The 26,704-nt window shown below is 42.9% G+C and overlaps 1 protein-coding gene across 3 annotated transcripts in view; it reads left to right on the top strand.

Moving 5' to 3' along the window:
• ARPP21 (cAMP regulated phosphoprotein 21) overlaps positions 1-26,704 on the top strand; it is a 118,771-nt gene that overhangs the window by 55,699 nt on the left and 36,368 nt on the right. For 2 of the 3 annotated variants that reach the window (XM_032648743.1, XM_032648741.1), the window contains 4 exons: positions 98-279; positions 1,300-1,404; positions 2,335-2,595; positions 6,160-6,286. In XM_032648743.1, coding sequence (XP_032504634.1) covers positions 98-279; positions 1,300-1,404; positions 2,335-2,595; positions 6,160-6,286 — 675 coding nt within the window. The remainder of the gene's footprint in view (positions 1-97; positions 280-1,299; positions 1,405-2,334; positions 2,596-6,159; positions 6,287-26,704) is intronic. The other variant, XM_032648742.1, reaches the window with a different exon arrangement.

Here is a 26,704-nt window from a genome sequence, read left to right as displayed (position 1 = left end):
GCTTTAGGTTCCATTTTTGAGTATCTGTCGGAGTGGTTCTTTGTGCCAAAGGAGAGCTTGAGAAGTTTACCTTGACCAAGGTGTGATTCCACTGCAGGCCAGCCCTTCGTGAATCCCGATGGAACCCCCGCCATATACAACCCCCCCACCAGCCAGCAGCCCCTGCGAAGCGCGATGGTGGGGCAGCCCCAGCAGCAGCCCCAGCAGCAGCCCTCCCCGCGGCCCCAGCAGCAGGCCCAGCCACCCCAGACGCAAATGGCAGGCCCACTGGTCACTCAGGTAAGAGCTGGTGGGAAGGCAGGGAGGCGAAGTGCTCGGAGACGCAGACTGCACCAGCCTCAGCGATGCGGTGCATCAGGAAGAGGCGATATTTTCCATGGGTGCCAGCCCCGTCCACTCAACTCCATAATAAAACCTGGCAGCCTAGAGCCCTCGGTTTCAGGTTGACAGGACTTCAGCTGGAGCCTTAAGCTTAGGTAGAGATGAGGGCCCCGTCCAGTGACTCGCATGGTGAGGCATGGTACTTGGGAAAATGAATGACAAGTCTTGTCTTAGATCTAGATGCTGCTTTTATGTGTCAAGGAGCCTGTACTGTCTAGGGGACTGAACTCAAGCCCATCCAGGCCGTTGTGTCACCTTGCTCACCCATTCCTAATGCAGATCAGGTGGCCTGACTGTTCATTTGTCCCTTGGAGAGACATTGGGCTGTCCTCCTTTTCTAGGACAACACATGGAAATGTTCAGAAACCTGAAGTTTTCCAGGCAGGTTGCCAGGATGAACCTCTTTTTTTTTTTTTTTTTTTTTTTTTTTTGGCCACCATGGGCAGCATGCAGGGATCTTGGCTCCTGGGCCTGCAGTGGAAGCAGAGTCTTAACCACTGGATGGCCAGGGAAGTCCCCTGAACCTCATTTTTTTTGTTTGTTTTTTCTTACTTTTTAGTACTTGGACTATATTTTTAGACCCAGGGACCTGACCACCACCACCAACATGAGAAGTATCACAATAACTTCTTTTTTATTAATTGAACGAAAGATTCTTTAAGTTCTATAGTGCTTTACAATTTTCAAAAGTTTCACACACAGGACTTCATATCTGAGCAGCAAGCCTCCCTCAAGGCTGGCTGGCACTGGTCTGCCTGCATTGGCTTCCTGTTGGTGGCTGGTGCCCCTCTCTGGAGTGCACTGAACCAGGAGGACCTATGAGGGGGACGGTGGTGTGCTTCAGATGCGATCGCCTTCCGGTGGGATTTCAACCCCCAGTATTTCCCTGTTACCTGACCAGCTTTTTCTTTCCTCCAGTCTGTCCAGGGGCTGCAGGCTTCCTCCCAGTCAGTGCAATACCCAGCTGTGTCTTTTGCTTCCCAGCATCTCCTGCCCGTGTCTCCGACGCCGCAGTTCCCCATGGTACTGTATCATGTGGGGATGACTTTTCACCTGGGAGAGCATATTCACTGGTTTGACTGCTTTCTTGTGCAGGGCAGGCTGATGCTGGGTGGGTGCCCTGGGCTGACTGTAAGGGGGGAGGTGGTGTGTGAATGTCTCATTCTCCAAAATAATGCTTTCCTTTCTGTCATCTGTCCCATGTTTAGTGCCTCTGCAGTGGTACCCTTTTAAGAGTTTGCGAGCTAAGCGGGAATTGAATGTCCTCAGCGTTACATGTCAGGAACAGAGAGACACATGGACTTGGTGTGAGGGTTGGGAAATATCTTAAAAGTCAATATCCAGATGGTAACTGACATCACCCTGTGCTCCTGATACAGGTGTTCCCCTAGAATCCCGATCCTCCAACCGCCTCTCATTTCTCCTCAATGTACTAGGTCCTTTTGGACAACGTGAGCATTGTCCCTGAACATCAGGCCAGGCCAGTGACTAAATACTCTTTAACGTGCAAATGAAACCCCACTGATGACGCCAGTTCTGGCTCGATTTTTGTGGCAGCCATAGGCAGCACAAGTCCTTCTGCGTCCTCCAGAAGGCAGATCCTATGGTTACTGCTGGTAGACCAGATGACCCTCCAGGACAGAGCCCCAAATCCTTCTTGTCTCAGTGCCATCCTGAGGATCCCAAGCCCTCAGTGAAAAAAATAATAATTTGTTTCCACTGAAAAAGGGAGATACGGGTCAAACTGTTGGCCATCTCTAATCCTCGAGATGATTAAAAGCTGTCTTCTCTTGTTATGTTCTCTTGGTGTTCTGAACAGAGAATTCCTTTCGTTCATTTTTTCCAAATTGTTCTCCCTCCGTCTCCCATAAGGACAAGCCTGTGTCCTATGTCTGCCACTCCCACTCCTCAGCCACTCTTGCTGACGCCCTGGTTTCTCTCCATGGCTTGCAGAGAGAGGATGTGACCACGCAGTTTGGCCAGATGAACCTGAGCCGGCAGTCCTCGGGGGAGACTCCCGAGCCCCCAGCCGGCCCTGTCTACACACCGTCCCTCCTGCCGCAGCCCACCCAGCAGCCAAGCTACGTCATCGCCTCCACAGGCCAGCAGCTCCCAACAGGGGGCTTCTCGGGCTCTGGCCCTCCCATCTCCCAGCAAGTCCTCCAGCCCCCTCCCTCTCCCCAGGGATTTGTGCAACAGCCTCCACCCACACAGGTAAGTGTGCTTTTTCTCACACCTGTGACCCAGAGCTGGTTGCTGGTGCATCTTGACCTCTGTTTCCATGTAGAATATCACCAGCTCAACTAATCTCGCTCTTGTGGTCCATACTGATATTCCCAGCCTACAGGCCCCGGTCTGTCGCGTTCATCAGTTGTGTGAAGTCTTGGGGGCTCAGAAAGTAAGTTTAATGACGCAGACCCGTGTCCCTGGTACCAGGGGAAGTGGCCCATTTTCCAGGCTGCTTTGTGCAGAGGCCATGGGAGAGCATTGCCCTCCAGCAGGATGTCAGCTCACTGGGGTGATTGCCCAGGGAGGGAAAGCCTCGGGGAAGAAAGGGGAAGGCCAGCTCCTGGGGGACTTTCATCTCTCTTGCTGCTGCTCTGGAAATGTGTTGTTTCCTTTCTTGTCCATTCATAAGCATTTTCTGGAGCTTTTCTGGGGCTCCTCTCTGAATATAAAGGAGGGAGCTAAGCCCCATCCACTGTCCTCTCCACTTCCCTGGGGAGCGGGGCTCCTGCACATGCTCACAGGTAGCCATTAATCATATTTAATTGACTTGAACATGTAAGACACCACAGATCCCTGATTTTTACTGTCTTCTCAAAGACTGATTATGTGTTACTCTTCACCACCGAACATCTCTGGGGCTCTCCTGGGTATCCCTTGCAGAATGTTGCAGGTGATTACTGTCAAGATGTAAAATGCACAGAAGCGTTTTCTGGTCCATTTTCAAGGCATGCATATCCCAAGCAAATTCCATCCTAATTATGAAATATTGCATTGGATGAACCGTTTAAAGTACAGTGTCACCTCCGTATCATTTGTGGTGTGGCACTGCCTTAACATCTTGAATAAATGATTTTCTTTTCCAGCCATGCAGAATCCTCCACCATGAAATGATTTTCACCCAGCTGTTCATTTTATTTTCAGTGATAATTAATAGTCAATCTTTAGTTGCCTTCTATGTAATGTAGTGATGTTGCTGGTAGGGTTTAAGGAGATGTTAAAAATAATTTTGAGTTACAGGAGAAAGGACCTCATTGATATATTAATTATTTTACTAATAAATATTTACTTTAATTATCAGGGAAAAATAGTTTAACTCTTTTTTTTTTTTTTTTTTTGCGGTACGCAGGCCTCTCACTGTTGTGGCCTCTCCCGCTGCGGAGCACAGGCTCCGGACGCGCAGGCTCGGCGGCCATGGCTCACGGGCCCAGCCGCTCCGCGGCACGTGGGATCTTCCCGGAGCGGGGCACGAACCCGTGTCCCCTGCATCGGCAGGCGGACTCTCAACCACTGCGCCACCAGGGAAGCCCAGTTTAACTCTTTTAGCCTAAAGAGCATCTAAGTGTCACCCTTTTCTGATGTCAAAGAGAAGAGTTGGCAGAATATTTAATTGAAGACTTTTTTAAAAAAATGCCCTTCCTTGATTGAAGGAATTTCAATAATTAGTGCACTACAAGAGCAAAGACAACTCAGAGCTTTGGTGTGTCTGCAACAGAAATGTTTTCATTCCCTCTCCAACAGATTTAAAAATAGAAAGAGGGACGGAAGAAAAAAAAAGGAAAACAGATGCTCATGAGCAGTCTGGACATCTGTGAACTTCTTTGTAAAAGTACCACAGATAAAGGTATAGGATATAACCCACAGTGATTGTCAATTTAGTAAACATTTTAAAACTCAGTTACTCAATTATGTATAGTGTTGAAAAGAACACTTGAGATACAGTCCATGGGCATATATGGAAATACGTTATGTTTATGCAGAAAATGACCTATTTAATAACCTTAAAGGTCAATTTTGTCTGATTTGGGTGAACGCTTTCTGAACGCCCACTGGAAGGATGAAGCAAAAATGTATGGACGAGGGCTTCCCTGGTGGCGCAGTGGTTGGGGGTCTGCCTGCCGATGCGGGGGACACGGGTTCGTGTCCTGGTCTGGGAGGATCCCGCGTGCCGCGAAGCGGCTGGGCCCGTGAGCCGTGGCCGCTGAGCCTGCGCGTCCGGAGCCTGTGCTCTGTGACGGGAGAGGCCACAGTAATGAGAGGCCCGCGTACCGCAAAAAAAAAAAAATGTATGGACAAGGCAAAGAGGGAAAATAAAATAGCCGTAAAATTCACAGTTCTTAAACAGGTGGCTCCTAATGTTATTCTAAGCAGATAATCCTTGCAGGCTGTGTACTGGCACACCTCTGCTTACATTTTAAAGAAGCTGATAGAAGAAAAGTCAGAGGCCTGTAAATAAAAAAGTAATCGATTAATAAGAAAACAGGGCTTCCCTGGTGGTGCAGTGGTTAAGAATCCACCTGCCAATGCAGGGGACACGGGTTCGAGGCCTGGTCCGAGAAGATCCCACATGCCGCGGAGCAACTAAGCCTGGGCACCGCAACTACTGAGCCTGCGCTCTAGAGCCCGTGAGCCACAACTACTGAAGCCCGCACGCCTAGAGCCCATGCTCAACAAGAGAAGCCACCGAAATGAGAAGCCCGGGCACCACAAGGAAGAGTAGCCCCCGCTCACCGCAACTAGAGAAAGCCCACGTGCAGCAACGAAGACCTATCGCAGCCCAAAATAAATAAATAAATTTCTAAAAAATAAGAAAACAGCCTTAATATAAATGACCTGAGGCAGGCAAGGAAGTCTTTCCAGGTCAGGAGACATTTGATTTGAATCTTATTGGAAGTAATTAGAGTATTTTCAATCATTCTTAGTCATTAGAAAGTGACAGAAGGTGACATGAACAGTATTTTTAACATATGTCCCTTTTAAAACTGAACATCCATTTTTTGGGATACCAGCTATGTGCCAATCACTCTGAAAAGTGCTTTGCTGGGCCTTCCCATATTTCATAATTTCATCCTCTGATTCTTTTAGGCAGGAGATCAGCAGATTTCATGACCTACCTGTGTTTGCATTAGCAAAACAATTCAAGTTAATGATCATATTTAAAACTACGTAAAAATGTGTTGTTGTAGATGACTGTTTCATTCACTCTTGTTTCATTTAAAAAGCACAAAATTCAGCACCTTAAGACAATCACCATTGTATTGCTCACAGCCAGGTCGGCAATTTGAGCAGGACTTGGCAGCGATGGCTCGCCTCTGCACCACATGTGGCTTGACTGGGCCTGAAAGATCCCAGGTGGCCTGACTTACATGCTGCAGTGTTGGGGTCTTGGCTGGGCTGCCTCTGTTCTCCACACGGCCTCTTTCTCCAGCTGGGTAGCCTGGACTTCTCCTGGTGTCTGGGTTCTCTCCTGAAAGAGTGGAAGCTGCAAGTCTTCTTAAGGATCAGGCTTACAAGTCTCAGAAGTCATCATTTCTGTCTCATGGCATTGGTCAAAGCAAGACAGAGCCAGCTCAGATTCATGGCTTTCGGGAGTAGATTTCACCTTTTCATGGGAGCAGTAATGCGCGCACACACACACACACACACACGTAGGCATGGTGGCCGTCTTTGCAATCTACTGTACTCACATTATGTCATAAGATGACAATATTTTACGTTTCAAAATGTAAAATACAGCTCTCATTTCCTGCCATTGTTCCCTTTCTTCCACAGATGCCTGTATATTATTATCCATCTGGTCAGTACCCTACCTCAACCACGCAGCAGTACCGGCCCATGGCCTCTGTTCAGTTCAGTGCTCCGAGAGGCCAGCAGATGCCACAGACAGCACAGCAAGCAGGTACTTGGAATCCGTTTCCCATTTTCTCCTCCAACTCAGTTATTTTGCACATAAATCTCTCAGCTGTCCTCTTTGGATGAGTATCCAAGCTTGGCAATTTAAATCAGCTCATTTCCCTTCCCCAGAGAAGATAAAGGAGCATTTGATTAACTCCATGTGGAAAAGTGACAGGTCCAAGGAGGAGAAGCCCATGTCACGCCAGCATCCCTAGCATCCCCAGCATTCCTAGCGTGCATGTGAAACGCGGTCTCCGTAAATGACTTGAGGATCCTCTTCGTTTCTCTGAAAGCAGAGAGCCAGCTGCATCCCTATCTTCCTAGTTCATACTTTTTTCCCCCTTTTCAACCTAAAGAGATGTTTCCCCTGTTCCTAAGGCTAGGGCACCAAATTAGGTTGTTTCTGTAGCATCCTAGAAAGCAGCGTTTTGAGAAGAAGGCCACTGACACTGCAGCCTGTGTCCCGATGGAACTCAGACCCTGGCTTATGGTCTGGAGGGCCACAGCCTCCTGCGGCAGCCGCTGTGCAGTGGGAAGGGGGGCCGAGGCACTGTCCGAGAGTGAGTAGCAGGTCTCACAGTGAACCGGTCTCTTTCCCTACTGTGTCACACTCCTGATGGGATGCCGCGACCCCGACAGCAGCAGGAAGCCGGCAGGCCTCAGTGACCTGTGCTAGGGAGACATTTGTGTCCTTTCTGCTGCCCACACGGCAGAGAAAACCGCTGATGGTCCTGCTGAAGACCGCCTGGCTGGGGCACCCTGCCTTCCGTGAGTAGGGCAGCATGTTAGAGCCCACACTCCCATCTGCCACCCAATTTCTGCACTGGATGTATGTATGTGCATCTGTAATGTGTACAATATGCCTGTGTGATATCTACAGGAAATGGACAGTTTTTATACGTTATGACAAAAAGCACCATCCTTGCCAAGGATGAATACCAATCCCCACTAGAATACTCACGCTGATGCTGCTAGCATTTTGTCACCTTGGAGGGGTCCTTTAATTCCTCCGTGGTGGGGGTAGCTGTATATTCTTTAGTTCATCTCATGGCTTAAAGTCTGTGGGAGAAGAAGGAGACGCATATAGCAGCCACCCAGACTATGTCTCATTTTCAACACTGTATCAGTTTGGGGAAGAATATATTTTGACCTCTGAATTGGCTTTACACTTTTACAGTAATGAGAGCACTAAAGGATTGCTAATTATTACTTTAAGACAAGCATTTGGCCATATTTTCTCTGACTGTTGGAAAATGGTATTATCTCTATCATTCTGGCGGTAACTGTGCTATCAATTCAGATATAGATTCTAGTAACGTGTTGTTTGCATTTTTGAACCGTCTTTTTTTTTTTTTCCTGCTCATGTTATCAAAGAGTTAATTATAACTTCTAGCTATTGGTCCAGAGGCTACAGCAAAGTTTTCCTTTTGGTTGCCACTGCCTTTAGAAGAAGAAAGATGCCAATATCTAATTATAATGATTTTTTTTTTATTTAGTTTAGTGCCACTGTTTGAGAGTTTTCTGAAGGATATTTGTCTTGTGTTAGGGTATAGTTCACATACAGGAATGCAGGTCCAGACGTGCGGGATCCCACTATCCCGTGAACTCTGGGTCTGTGTGAGGGGCTGAGAAAGTTGGATGAATATGTTAACTGGGCAACAGAATAAGATTTAGAACAAGCCTCGGGCTCCCCACTGACTCTTCCCTGCTACCTTCACTGATGCATGTCAACCCAAGGGAGAATCCACGTGACCTTTTCTTACCCTTTTTAAAACACTGTAGGGGAATTGGGGATGCAGAAACCACCTCCCCATCTTGGGGAGACCTAACTCATGGCTTTTACGACAACCCAGTGGTTTTGACTTGTCCCATGCCCCACATCACCAGGGAACTGCCACCCCAAGGCAAGTTAATGACACGTAATTAGAAGAAAGCATTCTAAGTCAGTATCTTGCTCAAAATAGCAGCTGGTGCTTCAGGTGTCAAGGAAGTGAGTGGCAGCTAATGTGCCTGTGAGGGTGGGGAGCTGAGGAATGCAAAATGATACGTGCACAGTATCTTCCCTGAGAGTGATGACCTCAGTATACACATGTAGACCCTTGTGCTCCTAGTGTGGTGGCCATCACAGCTGACATCAGGCCGAAAATCCCCCTGTGGTTTCCACCTCTGCTGAAATTTACTGAGTGTTTGGGAAGCAGATCGTGTCCCCAGATCTCACTGAGAATCACCTCTGCCAATAAAATCCAAGGAACACAGCTTGGCGATGGCTCTGTGACGGTGGAAGGGGGCTCTGGGCCCTACAGGTGGGAAGCTTTTCGCTGAGCTTAGTGACACCATCAGCAACTTCCGAAAGGGACATACATAGAGGAGTTATTTGGGGGAACAACTCCATGTCCGTGGACTGCCTCATAGAGGAAAGAGCCTCTTAATTAAGCCTGTGTGTTAACCAATTTATCATAATGACATAAACATACTTACTAGTTTTGCCTTTATTTCCTGGCATGGTTGATCCTGTAGAACTTAACATGCTGTAACTAAACCAGCATGTTACAGAGGTAGATAACATTTAATTAATTATTCAAGTACACAGGGTGGCTTAATAGCAGAACACATTGAGAGCCTGGACTTTTGTCTCCCGACTCACATGGGCTTCCATGTTATTTTGCAGAGCTGGTCAGTAACAAACGGCAGAGAGCAGCTGAGACATCCGTGCACAAGTCACACATTGGGAAGGAAAAAAATAGCGTTCCCTTTTACATCATGTCTCCAAATTCCCTTTTCAGTTTGACTTAAAAGTGTGCTCTCTCTCCCCTCTCTTTCTCTCTCTGTCTACATATATATGTATATAGCTTCATTCTTCGTTCTCCAAGATCTTGGACATGTCCTAAAAACAACAAAAATGAACTTGTAAAGTCCCATATACTTTCCTAAATGGGCATTTGGGAATGAATAAATCCTAATTGTGGTATTAGAATAATACTGGTTCACAAAATAAATTAGGAAGTGTTTTCCTCCTCTTTTATTTTTTGGGTAAAATTGTGTAAAATTGGTGCTAAATCTTCTTTAAGTGTTTGGTAGGATTCTCCAGTGAAACTGTCTGGGCCTGGGATTTGCAGAAGCAGAATTTTTTTTTTTTTTTACTTTTTATTTGAAGATAATGTGTGCAGCTTTAAAATATGAATTCATTATGGTTATAAGACTATTCAGATTATCCATTTCAGTTTTGCTGAGTTTTGGTAGTTTGTGGTCATTGAGGAATTGACCCACTTCTTCTAAGTTGTTGAGTTTATGAGTATAAAGTTGTCAGTAGTATTCCTCTATTATCCTTTTAATAGCTACAGGATATGTTGTGATATCTGTTCTATCTTGATATTGGTAATTTTAAATTTTCTTTTATTTTTCATAAATCTTGCTATATTTATCAATTTTTATTGATCTTTTCAAAGAACTACCTCTTTGTTTCACGAATTTTCTCTATTGTTTTATTGTTTCAATTTTATTGATTTCTCCTCTTGTCTTTATTTTTCTCCCTTCTGCTCATTTTAGTTTGCTCTACTTTTTGTAGTTTTTGAGGTAGGAAGTTAGATTATCGATTTAAGACCTTTTCTCTTTTCTCATGTAAGAATTTTGTGCTTGTTTCCTTCTCAGCCCTGCTTTAGCTGTGTCCCACATATTTTTAGATGCCATATTTTGATTCATGTTTATATATTTTTTCTTTATTTGAGATTTTTCTCTTTGACCAGTGGATTTTTTAGAGGTATGTTGTTTAATGTGCAAGTGTTCGGAGATTTTCCTGTTGTAGTTCTGTTATTGATTCTACGCTGATTCCATTATTGTCAGAAAACATACTCTGTATGATTTCAATTCTTATAAAATTGTTGCAGTTGGTTTTATGGCCCAGGGTATGGTCTATCTTGGTGAACGTTCCTTTGAGCACTTGAAAAAAATGGGTATTCCGCTATTGTTAGGTGGGAATGTTCTATACATGTCAGTCAAATCCTGTTAGTTTATTTTGCTGTTAAGATCATCTGTAATTTTGCTGATTTCCTGTTTACTCGTTCTGGCAGTTGCTGAGAGGTGGATATTCGTGACTCAAACTATAAGACTTCCTAAAGTCCTGAAATGAATCTCAAGACAAAGGCTGCCCCCGTATCCCTGAAGTCCAAGGATGAAGGGGAGACTGTAGCTATTTGGAGCATGTTGGTTCCTTTCCCAAATAAACAAGAAATGCTTCATTCCCTAACAGAAGCTAGAAACGTTCCATAGAAGCAGTCTGGAAGGTAAAAGCCCTCTGACCAGTGAAGTTTGGGTAAGGTCTTCCTATAAGCTGCTGTCCACGTCTCTCACATGCCAGGCTTTCAGCCCTGTTGCTTAAGGGCAGTAATACTACTTTAGGTTTGGGTAGAAAAATCATGTAGGTGACTGTTTACAACAGACAGTCCAACACTTCTGCTTTCCTAATAGAGCAGATGTTTCTGTATTCTTGAATATAATGAAAATAGAACAACAGGAAGAGAACATGGATGGCTTCAGAGCAGAGCAGGAAGGGGAAAAACATGAAACTTGCGTGAGCCTTAGATTAGATTATAACTGCAGTAGATCATTTGATGTGGATTCTGAAAACTGTGGGGATGCCTCTCACCTCTGCTTTTCTAAAATCCCATTCCTCTCCCACCTTCCCCCACTCCCAGCCATCTGCCGAATGATTCATTTTTTGGTAAAAACCAATCTCATAGAGCATTTTCCATGACAATGTTTTACTTTTCAAATCATAGTTTAAAAGGAAGCCATGAAAAGGTAATCTTAAAAATGAATTGTATTGCAAAACTCCATGCAGCCTTTGTGGGGTTCTGCTCGCCTATTTACTTCTGCTCTGCTCAGTTCTCTGGATTGGGTCCATGAGGCTCCAACTGGCCTGGTGACAGTAGAGTTGGAATCTCTTACAGGAGGCAATGGTGGAGGTCTTCAGAAGTTTTTGAACTTTACTCACTCTTTTCACTTGGATTTAAGATAAATCTCACTTGGACTTTCTCTTATGCTCTGCTCGTCAGCCATCATGATATTTAAATAGTGGAAATAGAAATGGAAGGTAAACACCCAGTTTTGCTAAATGAGGAAACTGAGGAAGGTCAGCCTCCTACCCGATGTGGAGTCTTTCTCGTCAGAGCCAGAAAGGGGACTTCTGCTACTTCCGTCTTTACAGATTTAGTAACCGATGCAGCTCTCAGACATTCAGCAGGATTATTCAGGCTGACTTGTGAGATTTTGCCCTTGACTATATGAACTCAGAACCAACTAGCATGTGCAGGTGGTAAGGAGGGCACATGAACAGGAGTAAAAATAACATCCAGATAACTCGGAGAAGTGTTATCACCCCTCCCTATTCATAGGAGAAAAAACTGAAGCTTCCCCACCTCTTAGGGCATCCATCTCTCCCTGCCCTGATAGAGAAGCTGGAAATAAACCTTGCAGCAAGCCTCCTAGTGTCCAGTTAATCAGAGTGAAGAATGATGGATGCAGATAAAGAAGGTTGCAATTTATTTTAAATATATGTAAATAAAAGGTATACAAGAAGAATGGTGAGGGAAGAGGAAACCAGGTGAGGGAGTAGAGATCCTGTTTGTTTTATTTTGCTAACTGATGACAGGATAACAGTAGAATCCAGGAATCTCTTGGGGACACTCTGACCTTTGGGATATAGATTTCATTGATCCAAACCTCCATTCCATCTAGGAAGAAAACCACTTATATGTAGAAAGTTCTTCAGTGAAGAAGGTAGAGTTCAAGGGGGTCAGCCTGTCAGAAATACAAATGATATAATAGGCCATTAGGTTTTTCTGTTCTTCTCTGGAACAAAAATCCAAAATATCTTCTACTCTTTAGGTAGGGCAATTCAACTCCCTGTAGCTCCTTCCACACACAAATCAACTCTAGGTCTCTGAATATTCCTTAACTAGATTTTGTAAATGCAATGTCTGCCCCCTCATCCATTTTGGATATTTGGGGGAGGGTGACTGGAGCCAGTGTGCCTCAAACTTTCAGGTGTATACGTAGCACCTGGGATCCTGTTCACATGTGTATTTTGATGCAGTAGTTCTGGGTGACTCCTGAGATTCTGCATTTCGAGCACACTCCCAGGTGATGCTGGTATTACTGCTCTACCATCTTGACAGCAGTGTAGTAGATGGTACATTTTTAACCATGGCTATCTTGTAGACCAGCTACTGACAAGAGAAAGGACCTACCGAGATTCACTCTTTGATTCAACATTATTTCTATCTCAGGCATAAATCTAATACTTCACGGTCAGCATATATGATCTTATGAATTATAGCTAGTGAGTATTTAGAATAAACAGGTTAAAGCTTACAAATGCAAATCTTGAGATAGAAAATAAATAGAGCATGATTCTACTACATAGCAGGTACTCACAGGTGCTGAAAGAATGAATGATATGTGTACCTATTTTATGTTCACGTGTACAGGGAGCGTGTGCTTGTGAGTGAGAGAGCGGAGAATGTGGGAAAGTTTAAAACGTTAGGTGAAAACCTGTCAGCCCTCAAATTTAAATATCAAAAGATATTTATTAATAAGATTATTACTTAATTATTATTAATTAATAATTAATTATTAATTAAATGTTATGAAATCAAGTAAAAGACAGCCTAACCAACCAATCCATGTTAACAAACGAATATACACATTTTTTTCAAAGTTCAAACATCCAAGGACTATGTTACAGATACACATTCAGGGATATAGTATGTTTGGATTTTCATGTGCTTAGCAATTTGGGAATTTCTATACATTTAAAGTAATGAGGGGCTTCCCTGGTGGTGCAGTGGTTAAGAATCCGCCTGCCAACGCAGGAGACGCAGGTTCGAGCCCGGTCCGGGAAGATCCCACATGCCACGGAGCTACTAAGCCCGTGTGGCACAACTACTGAGCCTGTGCTCTAGAGCCCTCGAGCCATAACTACTGAGCCTGTGCGCCACAACTACTGAAGCCCGCACGCCTAGAGCCCATGCTCCACAACAAAGAGAAGCCACCACAATGAAAAGCCCGCGCACTGCAATGAAGAGTAGCACCCGCTCACCGCAGCTAGAGGAAGACCCCATGCAGCCAAAAAAATAAATAAAGTAATGATACTTCCATCAAAACTCATTTTACAGGGCTAGTTTTTTTGTTTGTTTGGTTTTCTTTTTTTTGGCTGCATTGGGTCTTCATTGCTGCACGCAGGCTTTCTCTAGTTGCGGCGAGCGGGAACTACTCTTCGTTGCGGTGCGCGGGCTTCTCATTGCTGTGGCTTCTCTTGTTGTGGAGCTCAGGCCCTAGCTTTCCTTTAATCGTTTTAGTTGCCTTGTGAATGCACAACGATGGAATGGATTGGGTGGCATTCCTGGCAGGAAGATAGAAATTATCTGTGACCCGTGTATATTTGAAAATAGACAAAAGCCTCTGTTCCTGATAGGAAAAGCAACGTCTTAGCTTTTTATTTCTTTTAGGAGTAATATTTCTTGTTGCAATAGAATATTGTTCATATTAACAGCTCCTGGTGAGAAAGAGGATTACTGCCTCTTTACTGTTGCTCTGAAACACATTTGGGATGGGGCAGAATGTACCTTAATGGAGTCTATAAATTAATCAGTGCAGTGGAGTAAACTTGACAGTGAATTCTGTATTTTTAGCCTGACTTATTAAGCAGTCATTGTCAATGTAATTGAGAGGGATTTTATCTGCAAAAACCTTTTCTCTGTCTTTGTTCTTAGGATGCTATTCTTCACCTTGACTTCTTTCCCTCTTAGGATTGGCTCAGATGAGGAGAGGGAGCATTAGAGATCAGAGATAAAGAAAGAATGTGGGGCTTCCCTGGTGGCACAGTGGTTGAGAGTCCGCCTGCTGGTGCAGGGGACGCGGGTTCGTGCCCCGGTCCAGGAGGATCCTACATGCTGCAGAGCGGCTGGGCCTGTGAGCCATGGCCGCTGAGCCTGCGCATCCGGAGCCTGTGCTCCGCAGCAGGAGAGGCCACAACAGTGAGAGGCCCACATACCGCAAAAAAAAAAAAAGAAAGAAAGAATGTGGTACATCAGTGTGACCAATAAGAGATATTCATTTATAGACAGTGGGATCTTCTCTTTTTATCTTAAATTGCCTTCTAAAATTTGATGATTTTTTAAAAAAGAACTGTTTGCCTAATTACCCTACATATAATTTCCATACATTTTAATATTTTAAATCCCATTAATCTCTATTTTTTTTAGTTTGAGAAAGAATATATAACTGATAATCACTCAGAGAAGCGATGCAAAATTTTTTACACTTGACAACTCTAAGGAAGTGATTGCACTTTGGATGTCTGCATTATTATGTTCCTAAAAGCAGAGGGGGTAAATTGTCAAAGAGTTACAGGAGGATTTAATTGTCTGATTTCTGTTAACATCAGTGGAAGTCACATGGATAAATCCTTGTGGAACATGCTGTCCTGAAAATATTGGTCTGGAAAAGGTTTCTATGGAAATGTTCATGTGTTTCTTTCATTAATTGGTCTAATTATTCCATTTACAGAAAATGGGAATGAGAAGCATTAAGCTGAGATTATGAGAAAGGTTAACTCTGTTAGGAGCATTAATAGGAATTATGCTATTTTTAGGTCTGAAAATCTTACAGGTTCCCAAAACAATATAGATGGCCAGGTCCCTCTGTCCCCTAGGAGGTTATGGTAAAAGAATTTATTCAACGTGTTTGAAATAGTTACTTTAACACTTTGCATTTTATGTACCTTTGGTGTTAACATACTCATTTGTTATGCATTTAAGCACTACAGGATGGTTAGGATTTCTGCTTTTCTGTAAAGATAGGAAGTAAGACAGATCATAGCATTATCTGTTTTCTTTTTTCTTTTTTTAAAAATCTGTTTCCTTTGTCTTATGCAACAGAAAGTGGAAAGCTTAACTTGTAAGGTGGCAAGAAAAGCATACAAATACATGTGTTTTTGAAAACTGTTAACATCTTTCCTAAGAGAGATATAGTTGTCCTAAGAGAGAATCCGAATGCATTAGAAAAATCCAAAGAACCCGAACTATACTTGTTCCAAGGTGTCAGTTACCTGATGGTTTAACCAAAGTAAATTAAGAGAAGTTAGGGGGCTTCCCTGGTGGCGCAGTGGTTGAGAGTCCGCTTGCCGATGCAGGGGACACGGGTTCGTGCCCCGGTCCGGGAAGATCCCACATGCTGTGGAGTGGCTGGGCCCGTGAGCCAAGGCCACTGAGCCTGCGCGTCTGGAGCCTGTGCTCCTCAACAAGAGGGGCCACAACACTGAGAGGCCCACGTACCACAAAAAAATAATAATAATAAATAAAAAAACAAAAACAAACAAAAGAAAACACACACAAAAATAGAAGTTAGGATGTTTTGTGCCATGTGCAGTCTTGACCCTCCCTTTTTGTGTTCTGCTCTCTTTATGTCTTGTGAATTTGCTGCCAGCAATTTCTGCTGTCAGCTGTCACCTAGATCTATGAATGACCTCACTTTTCAGCCCCACTTTTCTATAGAAACATTTTTTTAATTCCTCAAGGTCTCTATTTCCTCCCCATCCCCAAATCCGTTTTCTTATTTTATTTTCTATCTTTAATTCTTAACTCTACACAGTCTCCCTCCCTTTCTCTCTCCCTGTCTCGTTTGTTTTCCTTTTTCTTTCTCCTTATATTAAATAAGATTCACTCCAAACTCTGGGTGCTTGGTGCCTTTCATCTCATGTGTTCATTGTCTGCATTTTCCCCTTTATTTTTTTTTAAAGTCTTCATTGAATTTGTTACAATGTTGCTTCTGCTTTTATGTTTTGGCTTTTTGGCCGCCAGGCATGTGGGATCTTACCTCCTCCACCAGGGATTCAACCTGCACCCCCTGCATTGGGAGGCTAAATGTTAACCACTGGACCGCCAGGGAAGTCCCTTCCCCTTTATTTTAAATTTATCTCATTTCTTTCCACCCTACATCCCTCTCCATTAAGAGATAGGATACTGCATTCTTTCAGAGACATTCACAATCTAGCATTCAAATGATTAAGAAGAATGTTCTAGATTTTCCCACCTTCTGGAAGCAGAGCATGGAAAGTACTAGGCTATTTTTGTTCCCGTTGCTGTCCCTAAAGCAGCATCAAGTTAGCTGTCAGGGTTTGACTCCACTTAGAAATCTGTGGTGATAAAACAGTGAAGAGCATCTTGAATTATGTTATTTTATCTTGCTTCCCAGATTCCAAGCTGCCATGGTCTCTACAGAAAAAACGATTAGGCTGGTATTTAAATTTGTCATTTCCAAGGGGTTACTATTGCTTAAAATTATTGATTTTTTTTTTCTAACTTTGAATTGAAAACAGTGTGAAGATCACTAAATTCAAAGGACACTACCTCCAAGTAAGTAGCCGTGAAATACGTTCCTTCTTTTTTCCACGGTCTTCAGGTGTGACCATTTCTGTAGGGACACCAATATCAATTCAGCCAAGCCAATCAGCATGGGTGTACTTTATTCATGACATCCTAGTTTGCCCCCTTCCCTGGACCAGCAGCGCAAGAACAAACTTTTAATCACCCCCTCCAGCTCTGAAATGCCACTGCCCTTCTGTCCAAACGATGGCACATGAACGTGATAGTTCTGGTCCAGACAGCAATCCAGGAAGGCTGCAGGATTGTAGGAGCCTCGAAAGTTAATATAATTCTCAAAGAAGCGCAGTGGCTCCCATACCCTCTTTAAAGCAGGTGGAGGTCGCATGCTTACATGTAGGGTCACTAGTTCAGTTGTTACAGCCCGATTCCACGGCAGAGGCATTTTTGCACGGCTGTTCATTAGAAGAGCAACGTGCAATAGGCTTCACACTCATGCTCTTGTTCAGATCCCTGAAGAGGCCACAGCCCCACTGTGTGGTTTCATCCAGGTGCACTCACAGTTGTCAGCCCATCTTCCCTGGCTGTAGCCAGGATTCTTTTTCTTTTATATAAATTTATTTATTTTATTTTTGGCTGCATTGGGTCTTCGTTGCTGTGCACGGGCTTTCTCTAGTTGCGGTGAGCGGGGGCTACTCTTCGTTGTGGTGTGCGGGTTTCTCATTGGGGTGGCTTCTCTTGTTGCGGAGCACGGGCTCTAGGCGCATGGGTTTCAGTAGTTGCAGCACGTGGGCTCAGTAGTTGTTACGGGCTGTAGAGTGCAGGCTCAGTAGTTGTGGCACACGGGCTTAGTTGCTCCATGGCATGTGGGATCTTCCCAGACCAGGGCTCGAACCTGTGTCGCCTGCATTGGCAGGCGGATTCTCAACCACTGTGCCACCAGGGAAGTCCCTGTAGCCGGGATTTTGATGCCCTTCCAGGACCGCCACCAATCCCTAATTGCCCACTGACATCTTCTCCCTGATTCCCACACCATTTTCTTGAAGGCACCTAGAGATTCATTAAAATTGCATTTTTAACGTTTTCTCAGATGCTCTTACTCTGTCATTTTTGTTTTGTTTTTGAAGTAGTCCAACGCCATTGCACTTTTTATGAGCCATTGTGGGTCATACTGTTTGAGAATAAAAAATAAATGGCAGACGGAGGAGTTAGAATAGAGCCCCCAAAATGCAAGATACTGCAGTGAGTACACATTTTGAGGGACTGTAAGAATACGCAGTAGGATATGTCAAACTAGCTCCAAGTGGGTTTGTGTGCATTTCTTTCCCAAGGAAAACAGTTTATAGATAAATATCACTCTGAGTACTCATCTTTGCATGGGTGGTGTTAACCAGGCTGTGTGGTATCACATGATACAGGTCAGAGGGCTTGAGATACTCTTTAGTGAATTTTGATGAACACCTTGATTTCCCCAGTTGAGACCAACTAGATCTATCTTGGAGGAAAGGCTCAGTTTTTACTGGGGAGATGAGTCAAAGAGAACAATCCAAGGACCAAAAAAAAAAGAGAGTAAAGCTCCTGCCTAGCTGAAAATTGTGGCAATTTTCAGTCCTAACATAGTAATTTTTGTCATTTTATTTAGAATATGAAACTTTTTATAAATTGTGAAAACAACACAGTACTTACAGGGAAGGAATTTTTTTTTTTTTTTTTGGCTGCGTTGGGTCTTTGTTGCTGCGTGCGGGCTTTCTCTAGTTGCGGTGAGCAGGCGCTACTCTTCATTGCCGTGCACAGGCTTCTCATTGCTGTGGCTTCTCTTGTTGCAGAGCACGGACTCTAGGCACGTGGGCTTCAGTAGTTGTGTCGCATGGGCTTAGTTGCTCCGCGGCATGTGGTATCTTCCCGGACCAGGGCTCGAACCCATGTCTCCTGCATTGGCAGGCGGATTCTTAACCACTGTGCCACCCGGGAAGCCCAGAATGTTTTGCAAGACACAAAAACTCCATGCTGACAGAATAATGATTTTTTTGCCTTTTTTTTTTCTGTGTTTGAGCTTATATATGCATGTTATAGGCACATAATCATAGATCATGCCACTTTCTTATTAATACAATGTTTTTATTTATTGAAAACACCTTATTATTTTATACATGCATGTAATCTGATTCTCATAACAGTTCTGAACACTATATTTCTATGCAAAACTGTATTTTCAGGTGACATGCATGTTTAAATAAAAAAATTCAAGACAGTCTACAAAACAGTTACTAGAACGAATAAGTGAGTTTAACAATGTTGTAGAATACAAGGACACAATATAGGAATTAATTGTATTTGTATATACTGGCAGCAAACAAATGGAAAAATTTTAAATGTAATTGTAATAATATGTGGCATAATTTTAATAGCAATAATGAATCACCCCGCTCCCAACCTTGTAGGCCCAACCTTGCCTCAGTCATTCAGGACTACTCAGGAGAACCCCAAACACTCGGAAATATCTCGCACGGTAACAGCAGTTTACAACATGGAATGTTTCCCAGAGCAGCCCTTGCACTCCTGGTTTCCTGTTTAATAAGAAAGTACATGTGGTGGCGGAACAAAAGCTTTCAAATCTTTCATTTATCTATCTTCCTTAATGTCCATATCCCAGGACTATTTCATAACAGACTGTTGTTACTGGCTTCGCTTGTTCTCTCCCCAAACAGGGAGGACTCCACAGAAAGTTCAGGGTATTTCTCTGCCTTCTGTCAAGCACTCATGTCTTTTTAATTTCCCATTGTTAAAGCGACAAAATTCAAGGAGCTCATACTCTTTGGGTTGGAGTCTACCTCGAGAGTCTCTGGGAATGTGCCACACAGAGGAGGTTTCCTTGGCAACAGGAATGTGGGGGAAAACACATGGAAACATTTGCTCCCTCCCTCCTTCCCTGGGGCTCCTCAGCACTGCTGTCTGTCAGGCATTAAAAACTACACTTGTCCTCGCTGTCAATTCATTTAGCCATTGACCCCACTACCAACCACTTGCTCTGTCTTCCCATTCATGAAAATAGCTCATCTGTGAAATGGACACTGTTTCATTATTGCCTTTAGCTGGCCTTTTCTAGACATCCAAATAGAGAAAGGGAAATTGGGTTTTTAAGAAGTGTGTGTGTGTACGAATGTGATTGTCCAAATAAACTGAATTTAAATGACTGAGTGGTAGCACTTATTTTTACATGTATTTTCAGTTCTGAAATTTGCATAATAGGCATTTTCCAAACTCTGGCAGGATGTAATGGCATATTTGGTGACTAGTGTGAAAATTAATGTATTAATTTGGCAGAACTTACGACATACTTTCTAGGTATGCTTCTAAATGAGCCCCCAAGAGCTCAAAATGTTTTTCTCCCCCTCTTAAAAATGGCAAGACAAATATAGGCATGTGAATTTATAGATAGGTGAATCTAGGAAGTCCGATTCCAGGGACATCATTCAGCAAGTATGGGAATCAGCTGATGTGACTTTCAGTCCTAAGCTCTCACTATGCCCCAGGAAATCAATAAACCTGTATCAGTCTGGATCCAAAACTCAACCTCTTCCTAACCCACTTCATCCCTCTTATCTGTATTTTCTCCTTCCTCAGAACAATGATAGAGAATATGCATATATAGTTGTTGATTTCTAAATTATTCTGCTGCTGAGCTTGTCAGCTAGTTAAGGATATTTAGTGTGCTGTAGGCTTTTGCTGCTTTTTCCGGGTAATTGAACCACCTGTTCAACTTGGAACTTAAGGAATTTAAGAGTTTGCCAAGAGATTTAGTGTCTCTTATTCAGAAACAAGTCTTCAGCGCAAGTAGCAAAAATAAGAGGGTTAGTATGTGTGCGTGCGTGCGCGTGCGCGTGCGTGTGTGTGTGTGTGTGTGTGTGTGTGTGTGTGTGTGTGTGTGTGATAAAGAACTGGCATTTATTTCTCACCCTTCTGGAGGCTGGAAGTCCAAGGTCAGGTTGTTGGCAGGTTGGCTTCTTCTGAAGCCTCTCTCCTTGCAGAAATCTGTCCATTCTTTCTAAAGTGAAGAATTGAAAAAAGATACTAAGTGCAGAAAATCAGTGTGTTTTGCCAGAGTGCTTGCTGTCAACAAGCACTAGCACGTTGGATTGTTTCACCCACCACTGGCTAAAATTAACCAGAACAAAAACAGCGATCCTGTGTAGCTTCCCATTTTGAGTTACTCTAATGTTGCAGGAACTACCTTATCCCTTCAGGACCTAGACGGCATATATTAAACATCACATTGTACCTGTGTGTGCTTGTAAATGGAGATTTAAAACCTAAAAGGGCATGCCAGGCTTATTCAAGAGGCTGTGAAACAGAGTAAAAAGACACCAAAAGCTTTCTCTCTTTTTCTTTTTCCCCCCTTTGTTGTTGTTTGTTGTTGGTTTGTGGTGACAGCAACTGACTATAAATTATGTGAGTCAGTAATTCCAGCTCTCAGCATCCCGCAAGCTCTCTTCCTGTTCCAGCTCACACTGGTGGCCCTGAGGGTCCGCAGGATTGTCGGGAAGACCGGCTACTTGAATCCTGTAAATTTGCCTGGTGGTGACAGCCAGCACTTGTACAACGACACCTGCCATCTGGCTCTTTCTGCTAGATTTGCAGCAGAAGCCTCTGTAGGGTGGAGGGGATGTGAGAGTCTCCAGGCAAACCAGAACCTCTGTGAAATCACTGCAGATGGCTTTATTTTGGGAACTAACAGGCGTGGAAGTCGAAGCAGGAAGTAAAAAAATAAATCAGCTGGGAGTTTGATGTCTGCTGGTCTTCAAGGGGCTTGAGATAAATTTCATTGATTTATTAGGACAATATTATGTACCTGGAAAAATTTGGAAGCAGTTTGGAACTTTAAAGACCCCATCACGGAACTGTAGCTACTATACTCATCTTCAGAAAAGGTGGTGATGTGATAGAAATTTCCCATTGGAAAAATGCACTTTCATCACTCCTAAATCACTGTTTCTCAAGAGATGTTCCATCGGCATTAGGCTGGGGAGGGGAGCTTATAAAAAATGCGGATAACTGGATTTTCCTGAATTGTTGACAGCTAGGCATCACCTCTCCCCAAGGGGTACTCTCTTTTTGTAGGGAAGGTGCATTTCTTCAGTCTCTTTAAAAGCTTTTTTTGATTTTAACTAAGTGCAACTTATTCTAATGCTCAGACAGATCAGCTTTTCCAAACTGCATTCTCAAGCAATTAATGTGCCATTAATCTTTTTTTCTTCTTAACATCTTTATTGGAGTATAATTGCTTTACAACGCTGTGTTAGTTTCTGCTGTATAACAAAGTGAATCAGCTATATGTACACATATATCCCCATATCCCCTCCCTCTTGTGTCTCCCTCCCACCCTCCCTATCCCACCCCTCTAGGTGGTCACAGAGCACCGAGCTGATCTCCCTGTGCTATGCAGCTGCTTCCCACTAGCTACTTTACATTTGGTAGTGTGTATATGTCAATGCTACTCTCTCACTTCGTCCCAGCTTACCCTTCCCCCTCCCCGTGTCCCCAAGTCCATTCTCTACGTCTGCGGCTTTATTCTTGTCCTGCCCCTAGGTTAGTCAGAATTTTTTTTTTTTTTTTTAGACTCCATATATATGTGTTAGCATACGGTATTTGTTTTTCTCTTTCTGACTTACTTCACTCTGTGACAGACTCTAGGTCCATCCACTTCACTACAAATAACTCAATTTCGTTTCTTTTTATGTCTGAGTAATATTCCACTGTATATATGTGCCTCATCTTCTTTATCCATTCATCTGTCACATTCATGGGCACTTAGGTTGCTTCCATGTCCTTGTGCCATTAATCTTTAAGAACCACTGCCCTAAAGCTAATCTACTTTGAGAATTCCTCTGATGTTTATTTCCTTCTCTATGTTCTAAAGAATCCTTATGGGCAGGAATACCATCGGGTTCAAATTGGTGGCAAATTTCCATCCACATCTCCAAGGATGTCTTTGTTGTCAAGAATACTGTCTGATGCAGCAAATGTTTGCTTTCTCTGTATTTTGGGATGTGTTCGGAGGTGATTAAGATGAAGAGGTGGCAGAGTGGTTAGGGTAGGCAAAGGTACACGAAAAATGTGACCAGAATTTTTTGACTGCTTATAAGGCAAAGCTACTTATAAACGACTCACGTGACCTCTGTGCCTTCATGGGTGTTTGCTGTCTATATAGTAACAGGATACAGTTATACAGTCACCGCTCACAGGAGCCCAGGGACTTGCTATTGGAGAATACTTCCTCCTGTACCACCTCCTCCTCTCTGTGCCTTGATGCCCATGGAGCTGTCCCATCGAGTCTGTCAGCAAAGTTGGCGTTCTAGTCTGTTTCTAAAGAGCATATTTTAATCCCCTCTGAGGGAACACTTATCTGAGTGGAATTAAGAACCAATGTGATTTTTTTATTATTAAATGGTGGAAAGTGGGAGCTAAAATATTGTGGATTTCCAGTATGTGGAGACCGGAAAGATTAGCACTACTGCTAATCAGTAGTGCTGACACTACTAACATCACCAGTGATGTGGTTTTGTAATCAGGCATTTATTTATTCAGCAAATGTTTATTGAGCCCCTGATAGGACCAGGCAGGAATCCGGTGATATTTGGAGACACAGACCTGGTGTCATCTCACACTGAGGCCATTTGCACCACCCACCCACGAATCTTCTCAAATCTGTTGTGATTTTACAACATGTTTAAATAACAAAGAGCTTCTTCCAGACACAGAGCCCTCAACATCAAATCAAAAACTATGATACCTGCACACACACGGAGACACAGCTCACGTACCACACATACACGCATATGGAATAGATCATTATTCTTGCACATTAATCTTACACATAAATTTTTTTCCAAAAATCAGTTGTTATTCCTTCACATATATTTTAAAACTAAAATTACAGAGAATCAACTATATGCCAGTATAAAATAAAAATTAAATGAATAAGTAAAATTACAGAGATACTCCGTCATGGAAAATATTCTTATTTGTGTTGATAGCCAAGGTAGAATATCCTTTGAACACTAAAAAATGATATTTGTGATGCTAATAAGACGATGCTGATACTATTTCTCAGTGTTTACTCATTTGCTCGTTCACATTCAGTGTTGGCAACAGGCACTGCCTGTGTGCACATATGTGATACTATTCACATGTGATACACAGGTGTGATACTATTTGGTTATTAGGATATTTGAACCCTCAGTCTGAGACTTTCAGCTCCTTATATATGTTCTCTCATCATAATATCTACTTACTTCTGATAAACAGTAGATTCACGAAGGCTGAAGGGCTGGGGAACTGCCAGTTGAGACCAGTCGTGTCAATATAAACCTCACATAGCAGGCACACAATCAATATTTTTTGAACGAATGAACAGATGGCAGCATTTTCTAGAACAATAAGACCAAATGTTGAAGATGGTTCTAAGTGTCTAATTTAACCCCAATTTAAAGACCTGCATATGTTGAGGTTTTGTGAAGTGTTAATTCAGCATTGTATTGATGGCCAGAAGTTCAGAACCAGAATTGGCCTCTGGAGCCAAGAAAACTATAAAGCAGCATCATTTCCCAGGATCACTTGGTTCTAGTGGGGAGGGGTCATTTCCCCTCTGTCCCTCAATGACTTCTTTTACTAAATGTTATAGATTCCAATGCTTAGACAGACCAGGTTCTCTGAAATATCTTTGAAATAACCACTGGAGAAGTGAATCAGAGGCCTCAGTAGCAGACACAAATATAGAGCCAAACAATTAGTTATGGTAGAGAAAAACCCCAGGGACGTAGTTCTTAGGTTAGTGGTGCTGTATGTCTTTTTAAGGCTGTGATTACACAGCTAGGGGCGGGGAAGCCTATCAAAAGTTCTCTAATATAATTAACTGACATACTTTGGTTGTATTAACATCCCAGTGATTCTGATTGAGTTCTCCCACTTGCGTCATTCCTGCCCCTTGTAACCAGGATCTTAGTGGAAGATGGGATGCTGGCATAGCCTCAGGACAACTCATCAGAGAGTCAGCACCATAGTGTGACTTGAAATCCCGTGGAGGAAATCCTGCCCAGCACTGCTGGCTGTACATCTGATAAAGTTCTTCAAAAGTCTTGATGTGCGTGTATCATCCACCTGCCTCTCATTGGCATTCCATGTGAAGGGTGAGGAGGTGGGTAATGGCTGCCTCCCCCGCCCCATGCTTTTCCATGAAGGAAGAGAGCTATTTCCTAATCCCATGGAACCATGTGGAGCTTGTCCAATCACCAAAATGGTAACCCAGCAGTTGTAACTTGGCAATCATAAGTCCTTTAGGGATCACCCTAAAATCTAATACATTTTACAGAAGTGAATATAGCATATTGATCTTGAGTTTGAAGTCATAACTGACATCAGTGGAAATGTAGAGGCCTAGGTAGGGGCAACCCCCAGTCCAAGTATAGAAATCATGTGCTAAGTGGTATCCTTTCCAAATCTTTCATCACCTTCTCATATTTGTGGAAACATTCAGAGATTGTTCATCAACAGTAAAATTTTGTGAATGACTATTGTGTAGTCCAAATAGGATTTTCAGAAGGGGATAAATTGCTACAGATGACTAAAATAAAAAGGTACATTTTTTAAAAAGTTAACTTGTTTTAGGCAATTAAATGTTAGCGTCTGTTCTTGTCCCATGAAAGACCATGGTGAACCTTTTAACCTTTATTGGTAAGCTAAAAAAAAATAATGTTGATGAAAAAGAATAGTTTCAGTCCCTGTGAAACCTCTTAGACATACTTGTCAAGAAAAATTAGAGCTGTTTTACATGCATATTTTTGCATGATAATTAGAGCATTTTTAGGAATATTTATTTTTAATATTGTGGCTTTGATTTTAAAAGCTGACGCTTGCACTAGGAATGTAACAGTTGTAACCAGCGTACAGTGGTGTGGCAACAGATTCTAGCAGTTTTTTTCCTCCATGTATTCTGTTTTGTTTTCTCTTCCAGGGCTGATGTACGCCCTCAGTTTTCTAGGTTAAATGTGGCTCTTTCGGTGCTTTCCTCCATGCATCCTTTGGGGAGGTAGCAAAGCAGGCCACAGTGGGTAGAAGTCAAGAATTGATCTCAGAAAGTGTCACACCTTCGTCCCTAACTCTAGGTGACTGTCTCAAGCAGTTTTCTTTGGTCACGAAAGAAGTCAGTAGGAGCACAGAATTACTGGGCAAAAAAGGGACCTTAGATAACGTTTGCGGGGGTGGGGTGGGGCTTTAGTTTTCTGTTTGCATATACATGCATTTTGGTTTTCTAAATGGTTGCAGAGAGACAAATGTAAGTCTACCACTCTTACTAAAATATTACAGTTCTCTTGTTTGTATGTGAAAGATCAAAATCCATATACATATATACATAGTTATACAAAGTCTAGAGTGGATTTTTTTAACTACTTATTGAGTTACGGCAAGGAGTTTAACACTCATTATTTCCAAAGCCTCTTCACTTCTCAGGATCTGAAGTAATTCTCTTCTCTTGGCTAAATATAAAGCCACGGCATCAGAATTAAAATCATGAGAAATGCATTATTGTCTCATGTATGTACTATTGGTGAAGGACAAGGAAAATTCTGCTTAGGTGAGTTAAAAAAAGAAAAGAAAATTATCCTTTTAAGCCATTGAACTAAAATTTTGGATAGAAATTTTGCAGAAGTAATTTCACTTTCCCACCTGACAAAACAGAATATATACACTGAACATAGCATTGTTCCCCCCCTAAATATCCCAAGACTACACTTCTTTTTGCTGATTTTTGTCTGTCAAAATGTCAAATTCTGAGCGGGATTGCCTCAGCCCCATTTTTTTTTCTTCTACTCTGACTTGGGTTGAGAGAGTGGTAACAAGGCTTGTTAGAGACATGTCTGAGATTGATTCTGAGTGATAGCTAAGAGCTTAGCTAAGAACGAAAAGCCTGGGGTTTAGTACAGAAATGCTGTAACAAGTAGTTAACTGGGTCCACTCTTTTGCCCTGGGTCCTTCCGTTTATTGCT

Source organism: Phocoena sinus, chromosome 11, assembly GCF_008692025.1.
Source record: "Phocoena sinus isolate mPhoSin1 chromosome 11, mPhoSin1.pri, whole genome shotgun sequence".
In the NCBI taxonomy this organism is placed as follows: Eukaryota; Metazoa; Chordata; class Mammalia; order Artiodactyla; family Phocoenidae; genus Phocoena; species Phocoena sinus.
The sequence above is the reverse complement of the archived record's forward strand: the minus strand, read 5'-3'. Positions and strand labels throughout refer to the sequence as shown.